The sequence below is a fragment of the Muntiacus reevesi genome, chromosome 1 (assembly GCF_963930625.1).
Source record: "Muntiacus reevesi chromosome 1, mMunRee1.1, whole genome shotgun sequence".
In the NCBI taxonomy this organism is placed as follows: domain Eukaryota; kingdom Metazoa; phylum Chordata; class Mammalia; order Artiodactyla; family Cervidae; genus Muntiacus; species Muntiacus reevesi.
In genome coordinates this window covers 141,965,904-141,984,553 of record NC_089249.1, presented here as the reverse complement: position 1 = coordinate 141,984,553, position 18,650 = coordinate 141,965,904, and the positions used below count along the sequence as shown (strand labels likewise).

The 18,650-nt window shown below is 33.9% G+C and overlaps 1 protein-coding gene across 6 annotated transcripts in view; it reads left to right on the top strand.

The window, feature by feature from the left end:
- ATG4C (autophagy related 4C cysteine peptidase) overlaps positions 1–18,650 on the top strand; it is a 97,368-nt gene that overhangs the window by 47,504 nt on the left and 31,214 nt on the right. For all 6 annotated transcript variants that reach the window (XM_065928738.1, XM_065928744.1, XM_065928704.1 and 3 more), the window contains 6 exons: positions 1,728–1,961; positions 4,398–4,728; positions 6,940–7,010; positions 12,648–12,784; positions 17,791–17,869; positions 18,529–18,605. In XM_065928738.1, the coding sequence (XP_065784810.1) occupies positions 1,728–1,961; positions 4,398–4,728; positions 6,940–7,010; positions 12,648–12,784; positions 17,791–17,869; positions 18,529–18,605 (929 nt within the window). The remainder of the gene's footprint in view (positions 1–1,727; positions 1,962–4,397; positions 4,729–6,939; positions 7,011–12,647; positions 12,785–17,790; positions 17,870–18,528; positions 18,606–18,650) is intronic.

Sequence of the window (18,650 nt, the reverse complement as noted above, 5' to 3'; positions counted from 1 at the left end):
ATTGTGCATCTCCTATGGACTGAACTCTGTGTTAGGCACTGAACATTGAGACGTCCAGAAGATAAACACATTTCTTCCTCTCTGGTATACTTGAAATCTGGATGGGAAGCAGATGTAAATTAAAAATTATTCTTGATATAATTAATACTGCAAAAAGTAAAGCCAATCAAATAGTGGAATAGAAGGAGCAGTATTATAGTGGAAAGTGAACAGGGCAACAAAGTTCATTTAGTAGTAGCAGTTTTCCAATAATATTTAGAGTAAATATTAAGAGGGAGACTAGATCTTAAAAGGATAAGGAATTAGTCACTTTGTCAAGGTAGGAAATTAGGAACTATGTGTTTGGCAAGCCACAGGATAAAGTATTATAGTTATGTGTTATTGTATTCAATTTAAAACAAATTTAAATGTCTCCTAAAGTAGAAACTTTGGACATATTTATAGTGCCATATTCAGTTTCCAGGCACTTTAATTTTTATTTATAATTAGATTCAAGCTTTAGTATTAAGAGAAATTCATTGATAAGAAAGGCTTGGCATGTATTCTTTTAATTATTAAAACTGTATGCTACAATTTAGCTCCATTAAACTGAATATTATGAAGCTTGGGTGATTGTAATTTTTTCAGAAAGAGTTTGAAGAGGGATAGAGGCAGAAAACATGAGGAATAAAAGCATGATAAAACTGCTTTAACATCCTGCAGAATGGCATTAAAAATTAAACTCCTTGGAATTGAGAGTTATAGGCAGATTTATTTACCTATCCATCCATCCACCCAAACCAGCCAACATTTGTTAGGATCTGTTTGTGCTAGGTATTATATGCATGCAGAAGCTGAAAAGATGACTAAGACTTTCTCTCTGGAAAGATCAGGGAATGTTAGTTCATTTTGAGCATGGGTGTTTGATAAATTGTTGGGCAAATAGTGACCATAGTTTTCACATAGAAATTGTAGTAGAGAGAATCAATTTGGAAAGGCTTTAAAAAATTACATATGTGAGTGGCAACAATTTAAAAATATATTTTAACATGATCAGGTAACAATATATTTATATATTTTATATAACAATATATTTAATAATTTTATTTGTTGTTGTTGTTTAGTTGCTTAGTCATGTCTTAATCTTTGCGACCTGATGATGGACTGTAGCACTCCAGACTTCCCTGTCCTTTACTGTCACCTGGAGTTTACTCAAACTTATATCCATTGAGTTGATGATGCCATTAGCTTATTAGTTTTGGTTTTATAATTTGAGTATAAATGTTCCTAATAATAAATACGTCTGTATTTTATTTGAGCTAGTTATCTGATTATATATATTTTTACATATTGGCAAATCATGATATTTTATTTGCAAATCTCATTTTAGAGAGCACTAATATCTATATCTTGAGCCAAGTGAGGCAAAAAGGAAACATTTTTATATTATCTCATTAAAGTTGATTATATTTGAAATATAGAATATTATTATTAACAACAGAATTACTGATAATACCTTATATTAGTTAGTACCAAAGTGTACAAAACATTTCAGCATTCACTCTCATTTGATTTTCATAACAACCTGAACAGAATGTAAGATTTATCTTCATTTAAATCTGAGAAGAGAATTAGATTGTGCCATACTCCATAGGAGTAGTAATGGGAACATATTACCATTACTGACATTTCTTTGTATATATTTATATATTACTTTGTATATATTTGTTTATACTTTTATTTTGTAGATGAAAATGAACTCTTACCTGCAAGATCAGGGTGTACAATAGAAGATCATGTGATTGCAGGAAATGTAGAAGAATTTCGTAAAGATTTCATTTCAAGAATATGGCTTACCTACAGGGAAGAATTTCCTCAAATAGAAGGCTCAGCTTTGACAACAGACTGTGGTTGGGGCTGTACGTTAAGAACTGGCCAAATGCTATTGGCTCAAGGACTCATACTACACTTTCTTGGTAGAGGTAAATCAAATTTTTTATTTTGGTGGGTTTTATTGTTGTTGTTTAATTTTGAACTCTAGTTTGAAAACTGAATGAAATTCCCTGATGTTAATTTTCTTGACTCTCTAATGTCTTCTGAAGTTGTAACTAATTTAGCAAGTAACATAACATCTTTGTTGAATTGGACAAGTATGACTTTAACTTTCATGATTCACCTTTCCAAAATACAGGTTGAATGTAAATATTATTCATGGTTACCACTATGAATTAAGTTCAAGTTTTAGTAGTCTTTGGACTTTTTTGGTTTTGTTATTATTTAGTTCTTTTCAATTGGACTCTCTGGGTTATCTGCAGTTTGTAAATTCTGGCAGCAATGACTGAGCAGATAATTATTGTGCAGTTAATATTTTTGCATTAAAATATTTTTATATTATTTAAATCTTAGGAAATTTTGTATTGGTTTCTTTATTTTTCTCTCTACATATTATCAGTGATGCTTTAAAATTATTTTTATGTTTATAAATATGGCTATAATCAGTTAAATTGATTGTTATTTTCTATTAATAAATAAGGTCATCATACTTTTAGACTCTCAAAAATGTCATTGATACCTAACTTACATGTATCTATTTTTTCTGATGTGCCATCTTTCTTAACATTTCCACTAGTTTATTTTTACGTAATATGTACATTTGTAGGAGGATTTTAGTTTACCATTTTAGGCTATCGTATCTGGTTACTACTAAGTATCATTATATTTTTTTAAGTGTTAGATAATTTTCTGCAATGCCCAGCAAATATTTAATAACCTTTCTGTAGGTATTATTGATGAGATCATTTAGAGAGAATATTTATTCCAGAATGGTGAAGATATTGCAAGGAAAGGAACTTTTCAGCTTTTCCTGATTTATTTGTAGTCTCCTGCAATCACGGACACAAATTGGAACGCTTTTCACAATCCTGACTTGGCCTCTGAGCCTGTGACTCATTTGGCTAACTTAAAATTGCATGAATATTTGGGGACTGTCTTACTATTAAAAAGAGTGAAGTAGTGATATAGTTGATTTTGTGTGGGGGGAATCTTTGATCTCTAATGGCTTTATTAACTTCATTTACTAGAGAATTGATATTACTCCCCAAAGAATAATTAAATTATTTTGAAAGGAGTGTATGAGAAAAAAACCTTGAAAAGAAATATTAAACTTCCATGGTAAAACTTTTATTTTAATGTATAACCAAAACAAAACACATTTTCTGAAGTGACTCTCTCATGAATACTGTGAATGATATTCAATATATTTATTGTGCCTTTCGGTAGTCAAGATTGGACGTCTGGTGAGCAGTATTGGTAATGGAATATAAAAGTCTTTATTCCATCTTAGTACTATCAAAAAAGAAAAGAAAAGAAAAAAAAGAAAGGGAAACATATTCTTGAATTGTCCATTTGTACCTAAGTTTGCTGTTTTTTTCTCTTTCATTTTGGTAATTTTTTCCTGATTATATGTAATATGCTACTGCTGCTGCTAAGTCGCTTCAGTCATGTCCGACTCTGTGCGACCCCATGGATGGCAGCCCACCAGGCTCCGCCATCCCTGGGATTCTCCAGGCAAGCACACTGGAGTGGGTTGCCATTGCCTTCTCCAATGCATGAAAGTGAAAAGTGAAAGTGAAGTCGCTCAGTCGTGTCTGACTGTGTGCGACCCCATGGACTGCAGCCTACCAGGCTCCTCCGTTCATGGGATTTTCCAGGCAAGAGTACTGAGTGGGTTGCCATTGCCTTCTCCATATGTAATATATTCCCATTTAAAAAATTTTAGAAACTACAGAAAAGTTTGGAGAATAATATTTCAACTCTAAAGAAAACATCATTGATAAATTAGCATGTTTTCTCTGTTGTACCTTTATTTTTTTAAGCAGCTTTATTAATCTATGTACTATAAATTCACTCATTTAAAGTGAACAATATTTCAGTGGTTTTTAGTATATTTACAAAATTTTACGATTATCCCCGTGATCTAATTTTAGGACATTTTCATCTTCCCCCAAAGAAACCGCATGCTGATAGTGCTCTGCTGTGTTCAGTCGCTCAGTTGTGTCCAACTCTTTGCAACCCCATGGACTATAACCTGCCAGGCTCCTCTGGACTTTTCCAGGCAAGGATACTGGACTGGGTAGCCATTCCCTTTTCCAGGGGGTCTTCCCGACCCAGGTATTGAACTGGGGTCTCCTGCATTGTAGGCAGATTCTTTACCAGCTGAGCTACAAGGGAAGCCCATACTAGTAGTGGTCATTCCCAATATTCCTCCTTCCCCATATACAACGATTAATCTACTTTCTGACTTTATTATTTTAGTTTAGTAACTCATGTAACTTTAAATGCTGCATACTTATTTTAGTAGAATTGTTGGTGTCTAACTATTTAAAAGATCTGAATGATTTGCTTTGTAACTACTATAGCTTGGACCTGGCCCGATGCTTTGAACATTGAAAATTCAGACTCTGAATCATGGACTTCCAACACTGTAAAAAAATTTACTGCATCATTTGAAGCATCACTTTCAGGGGAAAGAGAACTCAAAACCCCAACAATTTCTCTGAAGGAAAAAATCGAGAGATACTCTGATGATCGTGAGATGGAAAATGAAATTTATCACCGGAAAATCATCTCTTGGTTTGGTGATTCCCCCTTGGCTGTCTTTGGTTTACATCAGCTAATAGAATATGGAAAGAAGTCTGGGAAAAAAGCTGGAGATTGGTATGGACCAGCTGTGGTTGCTCACATTTTAAGGTAAAATTGTTTTAAAGTCTTTCATCTTATGACAGTGGTCCTCAGGCTCAGAGATACTGGTTTTTGCAGTGCATATTTATTATTAGAACATTTAAAATCTAACTGTATGAGAATATTCATAAAGGAGCTTTCATTTGCTATTAGGGAAAAGACAAGACATATTGTGACTCTAGTCACATTTAATTTATCTACTGACAAATTTTTCTTCTTTTGCTCATAGGTATGGATATCCAAGGTCTCTTTCTATCCAGGTTTTCACTAGACTACCTTACTGAAATGTTCTTAAGACTAACAACTCTTTCAACCTTGGAACATGCATGACATTATAGTTTTTTTTTTTAAACAGTGTAACCTGGGGGCTGTAATGTACTGATAGTGTAATGAAATGTCAAGAGCTAAAATTGATGTTTCCAGCATTTCTTTGCACACATCAAATTCTTGTGAATTGTAAATGTATGGGATTATTAATATAATTATATCATAGTAAAAATAAAGGGTATGTGATATTCAGAGTACTTAGAAAAAAGTTGAAAGTCAAACTTGACTATACCTCAGGTTTATAGTGCCATTTACTACTGAAGTTTTAAAAAAACTGTCTCATTTGTTGTATGTCCCATTATTATTATTGAGTCATTAATAATATCATCAAAGTACAGCATGTTATAGTAAATTTAGTTCATTTAGAATAATATAGAAGATCTAAATGGTTGCAATTTTTTTGCATATTAAAAGACTTTATATTTTATAGGCCAATGCTTGCAGTTGAAAAAATATTTGCCTAATGTTATTAAATGGATTATTAAGAATAATATCAAGTCCAGTTTAGTATGACATCTATAAAAACATAATCATAAAAACATAGTTTCTACTCTTCAAGATGTTATATTCTATACCCCCAGGGATCAGGGCACTTTTTCTGAAAAGACCTGATAATAAATAGTTTAGGCTTTTCAGGCTCTATAAGGGCTCTATTGCACAGTTTTCTCATTTTTAAATTTTTTTGTTTTACAGTCTTTGAAAACTAAAAACCATTTTTTAGCCTCAGGTTGTACAGAAACAGGCTCATGTTTGAACTGTGGGCCATAATTTTCCATCCCTCTTTTATACTAGCACATAAAAACATGCAAAATAAGGCATATTAAATTAAAAAATATAAAGATACAGTTAAATAAAAGTATTTTTCTACAATTTGTGTAATTTCCTTTTACAGATATTATGATTTTTTTTTCATATCTTGTGAACCATTGAGGGCATACTTGGAGATATAGCATTGTATTCACTTGGAAATATTTTTCAATTTGCAGTTATACTTACAGAATTCTAAGACTTGAAAGTAGGAAATTCATCTGTTCAGGTCCTATAGGTTTTTGAATGAAGGAAAAAAGTCATGCTATTGTTTAAAGAAAAGATAAAAAACTTTCTTAAGTGTCCTAGAGAGCAATCATATTTTGCTAATCAGTAATGTATGCTTCCCTCATAGCTCAGTTGGTAAAGAATCCGCCTGCAATGCAGGAGACCCCGGTTCAGTTCCTGGGTCAGGAAGATCCGCTGGAGAAGGGTTAGGCTACCCACTCCAGCTTTCTTGGGCTTCCCTTGTGGCTCAGCTGTTAAAGAATCCGTCTGCAATGCAGGAGACCTCCATTCGATCCCTGGATTGGAAAGATCCCCTGGAGAAGGGAAAGGCTACCCACTCCAGTACTCTCCCTGGATTGGAAAGATCCCCTGGAGAAGGGAAAGGCTACCCACTCCAGTATTCTGGCCTGGAGAATTCCGTGGACTATGCAGTCCATGGGGTCGCAAAAAGTCAGACACGACTGAGCGACTTTCACTTTCACTTAATATGAGTTAATATGAAGCAAATCTTGAAGCGTCTTGTAATAGCACTTTTTAGAAAGCATTTAATATAGCCAGGGGAATTTGAGAGAAATTCTCTTTGGGAAGACTGGGTAGGGTTCATGCCTTTATACCCAAGAATTTAAAATTTTAAACTTATGTTTTTATGTTCTTTGAGTAATTTAGAGGAATATTCTACTTTGAAAAAATTGACGTGATTTTTTAAAAATACCATTCAGGTAATAGTTTTGAAAGCAGGCACTAAAGGGTAAATAGGAAAGTCAAGAAAATGTTAGCTTTCTTTTTCTTTAAATGAAATCTTTAGTTATTAACTGGAAATGTTAGGATTTTAAAGGATAATGCTTGTTATTTTCTTAGAAAAGCAGTTGAAGAAGCAAGACACCCAGACTTAAAAGGAATAACTATTTATGTTGCACAAGATTGTACAGGTGAGGAATCTATTATATAATTCTACTTTTCATCCATTTATTTGGTTAGACCTTTTTAAAAATTTAGGTATAACTGATATATAACATTACATTAGTTTCAGATGTACAGCATAATTTGTATTTGTGTATACAAATTTGTATGTTGCATTGGTTTCAGATGTACAATAGTATTTGTGTATATTGTGAAATGATCACAGTAAGTCTAGTTAGCATCCATCACCATCCATTCTGTCCATTCCGTTCCCGTTGTCCAGTCGTTGGACTGTCCAGTCCTGTTGTCTGACTCTTTGCTATCCCATGGGCTGCAGCTTGACAGGGCTACCTGTCCCTTACCATCTCCTGGAGTTTGCCCAAGTTCATGTTCATTGCATTGATGACGCCACCCAGCCATCTCATTCTCTGATGCACCGTACACAAGTTTTTTTGTGTGTGATGAAACTTTTGAATATACAATATAATATTATTAATTATAGTCCCCATCCTGTATATTACATCCTTATAATTTATTTATCTTATAGCTAGGAGTTGTTCCTTTTAACCCCCTTCACTCTTTTTGCTCCCCCACTCTACCTCTGCCAGCCATCAGTCTGTTCTCTGTATCTATGAGCTTGGTGTTTTATTCATTTTGTTTTGCTTTTTAAGATTCCACATATATGTGAGATGATACAGTATTTGTGTTTCTCAGTCTGACTTATTATACTTAGTATAATGCTCTCAGAATCTATCTATGTTGTCACAAATGGCAAGATTTCATTTTTTTTTATGGCTAAATAATATTATTATTTATATATATCTATAAACACATATAAATACACCACATTTTCTTTATTCATTATTGATGGACACTTAGGTGGTTTCCATACCTTAGCTATTGTAAATAATGCTGCAGAAAACAAGGGGATGCATTTATCTTTTTGAGATGGTGGTTTAGTTTTTTCATATAAATACCTAGAAGTAGAATTGTTAGGTCATATTATAGTTCTATTTTTTTTTTTTTTTTGAAGAACTACTATAAGTGTTTTCCATAGTGGCCGTGTTAATTTACATTCTCACCAGCAGTGCTCAAGGGTTCCTTTTGCTCCACATCCTCAACATTTGTTGTTACTTATCTTTTTTGATAATAACCATTCTAACAGGTGTGAGATGGTATTTCATTGTGGTTTGATTTGCCTCAGATGGTTAGTGATGTTGAGCACTTTTCCATGTATGTGTTGGCTATTTGTATGACTTCTTTGGAAAAGTGTCTCTTCAGGTCTTCTGCTCATTTTAAAATTGGATTACTTGTTTTTTTGATGCTGAATTGTATGAGTCTGTTTATATATTTTATATACAAATATTTTTGTACATTTTGTATATTAACCCCTTATCATATATGTGATTGCAAATATTTTCTTCTATTCAGTAAGCTACCTTTTGATTTTGTTGATGTTTTCCTTTACTGTAACAGAAGCTTTTTAGTTTGATGTATTGCCATTGTTTATTTTTGCTTTTGTTGTCTTATGATGCCCAGTTAAAAAAATTATTACCAAAACCAATGTCAAGGAGCTTTCTGCCTGTTTTCTTCTAGGAGTTTATGGTTTCTGGTCTTATGTTCAAATCTTTGATGATCCATTTTGATTTAATTTTTGTGTATGGTATAAGATGGTGGTCCAGTTTTATTCTTTTGCATATGGCTGTACAGTTGTCTCAACACCATTTATAATTCAAAAATATTTAGCTTATCCCAATTATACTGTAAGTGGTTATGAAGGTGGGGACCATGTTTTCACATTTTTGTTCCAACATGGCACCCTATGTACTATGTAGGCACTTATTAAATATTTCTTGACTGAATATATACTATGAATTATAAGTTGCAATATTAACATAAATTCTTGAGGAAAATTTCAGTATTTAAAAAGGCTACTTAAAAAAGATAGGTGGAAAAATTTAACATAAGTATATATGTGGTCTGTATGTCTGCCAAGTACCTCCTCATTGGTGGATTTGTTTCAAGGGAGGAAAATTCTCAGTTTGATTTGTCCCTTACTAGTCCTTCAATAAATCATCTGATCATGATGCAGGTATTGTCCAGAATGTAGCTTTGTTTTATTGTTTTGGGTCTTCCGTTTAATGACCGGTATTTATAGTAATTTTGAAATTCTGTTGGGGATAAAATAGAGACCTTAATTTCCTGATAAAATAAAGTGCCTTCAAAATAAAATTATTTATTTTTTATAGAAATGCTTTCAACAGGACAAAGTATGTTAATGTTGGGGAAAGTTGTTATACTTATGTTTAATATAAGGGTGTTTATAAGAGGTTTGAGAATACCCTGGTAACTGACTAGTGCTGATAGTATGGAAATAATGGTTAGCAAATACACATGCATTTTGTTTGGGCTTTTGTTAAGGTTAATTGGATTTTTAAGAAAGACTGATAAGCCATGATTATAACCATATGAACATGAAAGTTTTAAGTTTTCAGATGAGTGTATGATTTTGCAGATACTATATTTGTTTTTCAGGTAGGAAATCTTATAAATAAAATGTACTGTGTTAAGAGTTCTAATTAAGCCAAAGGATATACTTCAACAATTAGTCATTAAATAATATATGAATTTGTCTTTTACACTTTTATTGATGTCAATCAACTTTGGTCTTTAGTGTCACATACTGTTAATTAGAGAACACAAAACTGCTCAATATCTAGGTGGTTTGTGTAATTTGAAGTAGATATCTAAAATTTTGAACACTGATATTTAAAATTATAAAGGGAGAGTTTATATTACTGTAGTGCATTTTGATTGATTTTGAGGTTAGAAATTAGGTGAAGCTAGAGTCAATAATTAGTTCCCCGACATTCCTTCATCTTTGTTAGTTTTTTTTCATTAGTGTTTTTAGAAGCTCCACTTCCTATTCATTTTCTCTTCCTCTCGTTCTGTGTTCTTTTCCTTTGTAATTACATATTTTTCCATGGCTTTAAATAGTTAGTACTATGCTCTATATTACTAGAACTTTTAAAACTGCATTTCTAGTGCTACTTGTGTTAACATGAGGTAACCTGTATTTTCTGTCATCCTTAACTATTTCCATTTAGATGTTCTACAAGCACTTCAAATTCAGCACATTTAAAATTAAACCTATCACTTTTCTCTGTACATGGCTCCTTTCTTACTTTCTATTTTCACTGGTAGTATCATGTCCACATGTATGCTTACTTATTCTTGACTCTTTTCTTGTTGCTTATGTCTAGTTAGTCAACAAAGGCTTAACAAATTATACTTAAAATGGTTCTGAAATCTGTCCTCTCTTCTTCACTCTCATTGATACAGATCAGACCCTTATCTCTAACTAGAACTTGAACATGGTTTCCCTATCTTCCTTTTCTATTTCTCATTCATTTAGTCAAAAGAAATTGATCATGTCCCTTAATTTGAAAACCTATGACTGTCTATTAACTCCAGTCTCAAGTTATTGTAGCATTTAAAATAAAGCACTTGAAGTCCTTTACCGTTTGTCTTGACCTACATTTCCAGCATCAGCTGTCAACTGTCTTGCATGCTGGTACACCAGGGTACCATCAGCCTGCACACCATTCTTTGGATATGCCATCATTACCTTTTTTCCATGTCTTTGCTGATATTATTGTCTCTGCTTAGAATGCCCCTTATTATTAAAATGCTTTTTATTAACTCTTACTCATTCTTTAAGAACATGCTCTGAAGCCTTTTCCAGCTCCTATCAGGTAGAACTAGTTTTTTATTCTGTGTTCTGTAACATTGTGGAAATACTTATATTAAATATTGCACTTGTAATTTGCTTTTAATAACACCTTGTGCTTATCTGTAAGTCCTTGTAGATCAGTGTTAGGGGGAAAGTACCTGAACTGTTTCGTTGGGAATCACTACTGTAGTGAGCCTCTGTTATAGAATTGGACTGTTTTATAGCCCTTCCATGTGTTGAAGGTGGAGGAAAAATACAGAAACATTGAGGCAGAAACTGTGAATTAAGGATTTTATTTGCATTTATATTTCCCTGACATACAAAGCTTCAATAAATAGTTGGCCCTCAATAAATGTGTGTTGAATGAAATTGAAGAGTAAGAAGAAATTGAAGAGTAAGAAGCGCTTGATAAGGAAGAAATTGTTTTATATGCCAGGGGAATATTATTACTTTGTCTTTTTGCAACAATATTTGTTTCTGAAGGAGTAGTCCTTTGGAAAAACCCATTTGATTGGAGTATGTATTAGTTCAGAAAAGTCAAAGATAGAAATGGTCATGTGTGTGCTGTGTCAGAAAAGTGAGAGAATTTAATGATTTATAATTAGAAGTTTTACTGAGTAGCTTGACAAAAGTAAGATGAATTGAAACATAGAACTTTTTTCCATTTTTGTAGCTTTGGTGTAGACTGACTATGGGAGGTACACAGTCTGTGTACATATTTGGATTTACCCAATCTCGTGGCTTTATAGTACCATCTGTCTTCTGTCAGTTCCCAAATTTTTAGCTCCATCTCAGACCTGTCCCCAGATCGAGGCCTTTTATGTCCTTAACTGCCTACTCATCGTCCCTGCTTGCATATATAGTAGATATCTCAAGCTTAGCATGTCTAAAACTGAATTCCCATGTCTCCTTCCTATATTTTCCTTTCCTACAGTCTTCCATGTCTTTGTAAATGGCAGCTCTCCTACTCTGTTTGCTTGTATCAAAAACACGCCAATCATCTATGACTCCTTTTTCCTCTCGTATATTATGTTTAGCATATCACTTTTCGCCACCTCCTCATGATCATCTTGTGACCATTCTGCATCTGGACAATTATTGCCTTTGTTCAGGCCACCATCATCTGTTGCTGGATTCTTGCGGTGCCTTCCTAACTTCTCTGTGTTTCAGCCCTTGCCTTCTGCAGTCCTGTGTTAATAAACACAGGAGCCACACTGATAAAATATAAATCCAGATCAGGACATTTGTTTCCTAAAAAACTCTTCAGTGGCTTACCATCTTACTCAGAGTAAAAACTGAAGTCTTTATGATGGCTTTTTAAGATTTCCTACCATCTGTCTTTGTTCTCTCTCAAGTTGTAACCTTATCTCCTAACCTCATTATCTACTATTGTACCCTTACTCACAGTCCCTCCAGAGGCACTGGCCTCTTGGTCCTGGAACAAGCTGTCCGTGCTTCTGCCCTATGACATTTGCAGTTGCTCATCTTTCTATCTGGAAGCTCTTCCCCAAGGTATCTGCACTTCTTGGTTTATTACTTTCTTTTAAGTCTTGAGTTCCCTACCAGCTGATTTTAAATTGTGCTCCATTTCGACACTTCCTATCCATCTTTCTTCCCCTCTGTTTTCCTTCAGAGCAGCTATCACCATCAGTCTTGTCTTATATTTTACTTCTCTGTGTTAGAGGATATGCTCTATGAGGGTAGGGGTTTTTCTCCATTTTGCTCACTGCTAAAGACTCAGTGCCATATAATAGTTATCTGATAAATATCTATTGAATGCATGAAGGATGTGGGTAATTTTTAACTCATTGAGACCTTCTTAATGATGTTAGAAATTGCATGACTGGCCATTGTTGGGAGGAAAACTAGGGTACAAGTGTTTCTGAAAATTATTTTCTAAAAATCAATATGTATTAATTGTATTTTTTCTCAGTTTACAGTTCTGATGTAATTGATAAACAGTGCACTTCCATGGCCTCTGATAATACAAATGACAAAGCAGTTATTATTCTAGTTCCTGTTAGACTTGGTGGAGAAAGAACCAATGCCGACTATTTAGATTTTGTAAAGGTATGAAATAAGAACTAAAATTTTTTGAAGGCAATGCTAGCTAACATGAAAAATACAGAAGGTTTGCAATCTTTTTTCTATGAAATGGAATGATTTTACAATTGCAGATTGATGGTTTTATAGTTGTAGGTTATAAAATTTGACATTATAGATTTTAAATTTCAGTATTACAAGATCAGTTGTGATTTGAAGAGTAGGTGTTCTATAACAAAATAAAAAGCCTTTTAATCTTTGCAGCTAATCAAGGGGATACATAGCAGCAATAATCATAATCTGAAATGTGTCTATAGTTCTCATTATTCTTTTGTGTGATTTTTAAATGTATGTACCTTTATTTATTCATAAGCCCACATTAAACTATATCTGGGTAACTATTGAAACAAGATGAGTTTTTAAAATTACTGCTGCATTATCTTCTACTTTGTTTCATGTGCTATCATAAGGTCCATAAGTAGGCAGAACACTTTTTTATATAGACAGAGATGATGAAGATAATGTTGGGGAGGTTCGAACTTTGTTTTCCGTATATTAACCAGTTACAAATCTGTTCTATTTCAGAACACATAATTTTTTTTTTCAAAAGAACCTGTCTAATTAGGTTATCTTGTCACAAAACTTCAACTTTTGAAATAGTCTGTTTGAAAGTTTAGTATTTATATTATTTGCCTAGTTTTAGTAAAATCAAAGCCAGAGATGGAATTCCTCTTTGAATGGACTGTCATGGCTTTAGTAATCTTGAAATAAAGTTTAGATTTGTACCTCATGTGAAACACAATAATAGTCCCATATTGTGGTCCCAATGTATATAGGTATCCTCACATGTATTGTGAGGATATGTATCCTCACTCTAGATTGTACTGATTCTAAAAATCTAGAGCAATTCATTTCAATATATGGTATATTCAAGTCTTCTAGCTGATATCTTGACTTTTCCTAATAGTTAATAAAAATTTGCAGGCTACTTGTTACTAATAATACCAGTGTGTGCATGCTGAGTTGCTTCAGTTGTGTCTGACACTTTGCAACACTGTGGACCGTAGCCCACCAGGCTCTGTCCATGGGATTCTTCAGGCAAGAATACTGGAGTGAGTTGCCATGCCCTTCTCCAGGGGCTCTTCCTGACCCAGCGGTGGAACCCATATCTCTTATGGTCTCCTGCATTGGCAGGCGGGTTCTTTACCACTGGCGCCACTGTAACCAATAAATTATGAATCCACTAGATAAAAGTGGGGCTTTGATTTCTAACATGTGGACTCTTTAGTAGACTTATTGGTGAAATGTGAGAAGTTATGCACCATTTCATGGGGGCTTTGAGACTTCTGGCATGCTGTTATGTCTCCGTTGTAACCAAATCTAAAATGGATTGCCTGCTTCTCTACTACCATGAGAAGATCAGAAACTGAGGCAATTTTGGAACCGACTTGCCAAAACCCCTTTCTGGTGAAATGGGCTTTGGATAGCTTCATCTCGCTGAGGGCTTTGCTGTTTGGCGGCATTGAGAGCAGTTATCAGATGGCAGGACTGTGTAATCTTCTTGAGTGATTCATTGGAGTCTGCATTGTAGTGAAACAAACCACGGCTAGCTGTTAAAGTGATCCTTAGTACCTAGCATATAGGAGTTGCTTGACAGATATTTGTATAACACTTGTAATACAGATTTATCTCATTTTGCCCTCACACTAGCTGGGAACTCAGTTGTCTTTATAAAAAAACAGAAATGACAAAAGTTAAGTGATATGTTCAACTTCAGATAACAAAACTATTGATGGAGACCTGACCTTTCATTGTTTTTCATGGGTTCCCCCGAGAATCTGCACTTCCTAAAGTGTAACATTTCTTTGATCTTCTACTAATTTAATTTATGCTACAGTCCACTTTTAGAATAGTGTTAATAACTATTAATATGTTTAAAATTTTTGATTATCAGGTAAAAATGTCTAAAATGGCTGAGTGGAGTGGGTATTATGTTAGGTATGGTGCTTGGTCACAGGATGGATGGGTCAAAAGCCATAATGAGATCAAGTAAAGAGCCATTCATTTAGGAGTGAAAAAAATAGTGTGTCTAATAGACCCAAGAGGAAAGTAATCGTCCTCTTCTTCCTCTTTCATTTCTGCTCGCTTTTCTCTGTGTCTCCTCCTTCTCCGCTTCTACCTCCCCCACCCCACGCACTCCCCCTCCCTCTTCTCCGCTGTCTATGCTGCTTCCTTCTCCTTTGTCAGCATCGTACTTTTTCCTGCCAAACCACTGTACATTATACTCTCTAAAATTCACCACTCAATTCTATTATCTAAATTTATTACCAAAGGTAATTCCATGGTATTTCAGAGATGGTACCATCACCTGCTACATTCTGTGAGGAGAAAAATTTGGTGTGGTGCTTTATCATTCCTTACCACAAGAAGTTTACTTATTTATTTATTTATTTTTAAAAGGACCTGGAATGAGGAAAATCCAATATGTTCTCTTTCTTCAGCAAGACAAATTAGGACTTTCCTTCTTTGACTGATTACTTCAGTCTTATTTATTGCCTCATGGATACAGCACAATCAATTCTCACCACTAGATAACTGTGAAAAAGCTTTTTTAGGAACTGAAAAGTGTTTCAAGTTTCCAAAGATACAGCTTCTAATATGTAATGGCATTTTAGCTCCTAATCTACTTCTAAGTGTTTATTGCTAAATCTGCTCTATTTTGTTGTAAAGGAAATATAGATGTCAAGAACCAAAGTCTTTCTTCCATTACCCAAAATAATTCTTTTTTCTGACAGTGTGTGATGATTCTTGCTATACGTTTTTTTCTTTTTTCTCTCGACTTTGAGGGACTTAGAACTTTTACTTTCTCATGGGTCCCTGTATCAGAAACATTGTATTTCAGCTGATCAGATTGCCTCAGGTCAAAGGCACTCTCTAATTGTGTTAAAGATCTTTATTTTGGGGAAATGCAATAGAATAATAGGACTGTAAATAGAATGATAATAACATAGAATAATAATAAGTATTATTATCAAGTTTTTTGGTGTAATTGCATCTTAATTAATTTTTGTTGTTGTTGTTATTTAGTTGCTCAATTGTGTTCAGTCCGTCTCTTTTGTGACCTCATGGACTGTAGCCCACCAGGTTCCTCTGTCCTTGGGATTTTCCAGGCAAAAATACTGGAGTGGGTTGTCACTTCCTTCAGGGGATCTTCCTGACCCAAGGATTGAATCTGCGTCTCCTGTATTTGCAGGCGGATTGCTTACCACTGAGCCACCTGGGAAGCCCCATTTGATTTTTCTCTGTTTAATTTTTTCAGTTACAGTTCTCCTTAACCCACAAAAAACACCTCTATGATATTTTCACAAAGTATACAGAGTTTGCAGCCATTAAACATCATAATATAGATCTATAGTTATTGATAGGAAAATGTTTAAGAGATCATGAGTGACAAAAGTTTCAGTGGCATATGTTATATAATGACATATATATATATATAATTGTATTTATAAATCTGTATGTGAATATATGTAATATAGATAGATGTCAAGAAGGTATTCCCCTAAATGTGGTTAATGATGAACTCTGAGTGTTGGTGTTTTGAGAAATTTTTACTTTTTGATTTATTTTCTGTGTATGTTTTTCAGTAAACCACCACATACTATTTTTAAGAAAATAATTAAGTTTAAACAAAACTGTTCTGTTTACTTGTTAAAAGAGCATTTGTTCACACAGTCTATTTTTGTGTCTTCTAGATTTTGAAACATTCTCTCATTTAAAAGAAGGGAAGTCTGTTGTTTAATACTTTGTGGGGTTTATAGAATAAACTTTGTCATTATTAATGTTTTCTATCATAATATATGCTAAAATTAATATAGATGCTATTGATAGTTTCTACATTAATAGAATATGGATATTAATTGATTCCACTGGGCATATGGACATGGTTTTTTTTTTTAAGTATAGAATTACTTAGGCCAGAATTATTCTCTGTTGGTCCAATGGTTAAGAATCTGCCTTGCAATGCAGGTGACACAGGTTTGATCCCTGATCAGGGAACTAAGGGGGCTTCCCTGGTGGCTCAACAATAAAGAATCCTCCTACAATGAAGGAGATGGGGTTTGATCCCTGGGTTGGGAAGATCCCCCGGAGAAGGAAATGGAAACTCACTCCAATATTCTTTTCTGGGAAATATCATGGACAGAGGAGCCTGGTGGGCTGCAGTCCATGGGGTCGCAAAGAGTCCCAGGTGACTTCGTGACTAAACAACAACAGGGTGACTAAGATCCTGCATGCCACGGGGCAACTAAGCCCACACAGCCCAACAATTGAGCTGATGGGATGCAGCAAAAGGTCCCTGCGCTGCAACTAAGACTCCACACAGCCAAAATAATAAATGAATGAATTAATTTTAAAAAAGAATTGTTTGGCCCACCTTAAGTAGATGCTTAGGGAACTACTAAATGATTTATTGAGGTATCGTTGATATTTTATGATTAGTAAAGTAAACTGACTTTAAATATAATAATAATTATTCTTTTCCTTGGACTAGATTGTTTTCATTAGTCTGTTTTTATTCCAAATGAAGTAGCACAAAATTTTTGTCAAGTGAATGCCATTGATTAAAAATGATTTTTAGTTTGTTGTTTTAAGACAAGTTTCACGGAAAACAAGAACAATGCCTAATAATTATTTCTAGCATTTCAAGAAGTGTGATGAAAATATTACATTGATCACAGCAAAGTTGCACCAGCTAACTGAAAGGCCATTTGTTTTGCCTTTGGCAGAAATGTTTATTGCCTTTTCATAGTTATGTTGTTTATAACTGGCACATAGTAATTGTTTAATGTTGTTAAATAGAAGATAGTTTGGTAGACAAAAGGGTTGCAGAACATGGGGGAAAATGTAATAAAAATAAAACTGATGGTGAAAAATTTGCAGACTACTACTACTACTAGTAATACAAATTTAGTTGTTTTGAATAATTATCATTTGTCTCTTGACCCTAAATCTGAATTAATTTATTTTGCCAGGGAATTTTAAGCCTTGAATATTGTGTGGGTATTATCGGCGGCAAACCTAAACAGTCATATTACTTTGCTGGATTTCAAGGTTAGTGGTTTAGTAAAGTATATTTCTTCTTTGTTTTCTTTTAAAAGTCAGAAAGTTAACATAGGATCATCCAGAAACAGGATAAGTAACGGAGCAAAATGAGTACCTTATAAATTCATCAGTCCTGCCATAGCCATTCATTTGTCATTGGTACATAGTATAATTGGATTCTGTAAAATGTATATTTAATTTCTGTTATTGCATAAACAAGGCATAATTTATTGATTTTTAGTAAACTTTAGAAGACATTGCTGCCATATTCTGGCAGTTGCTATTTACATATTTACCTTATACCAGTTTTAGTGGTGCTAGTTGATGATAAAATGACAAGCAATATGTTCTTCCTGTCAGGATAAAGTAGTGCAATACATTTTTCATATGCAAACTGTAGAATATAATTGTGTGTTTGTGGAAGTAATTTTATCACCAAAAATTAAATGACAATCTCATCACTTTATAAAAATTCTGCTTATACAAGCATATTTGATTATGCAAAAGTTAATCTGTCCTGTGCAAACCTATGTTTCAGTCAATGAATATCAGTCTGGCAAGCTGTTACTCCCAGATTTTTTTCAGCTATTCTACATAGAAATTGGATTGTAAGCAGTGTAATAATAAGGTGTTTTTTGAATTACTTGTCTTCTGTTTTGTCCTTGTAGATGACAGTTTGATTTACATGGATCCTCATTACTGCCAATCTTTTGTAGATGTCAGCATAAAGGACTTCCCTCTTGAGGTACTGTGGATAAAGAGCTGGTACTGTTTTCTTACCATATGAAGC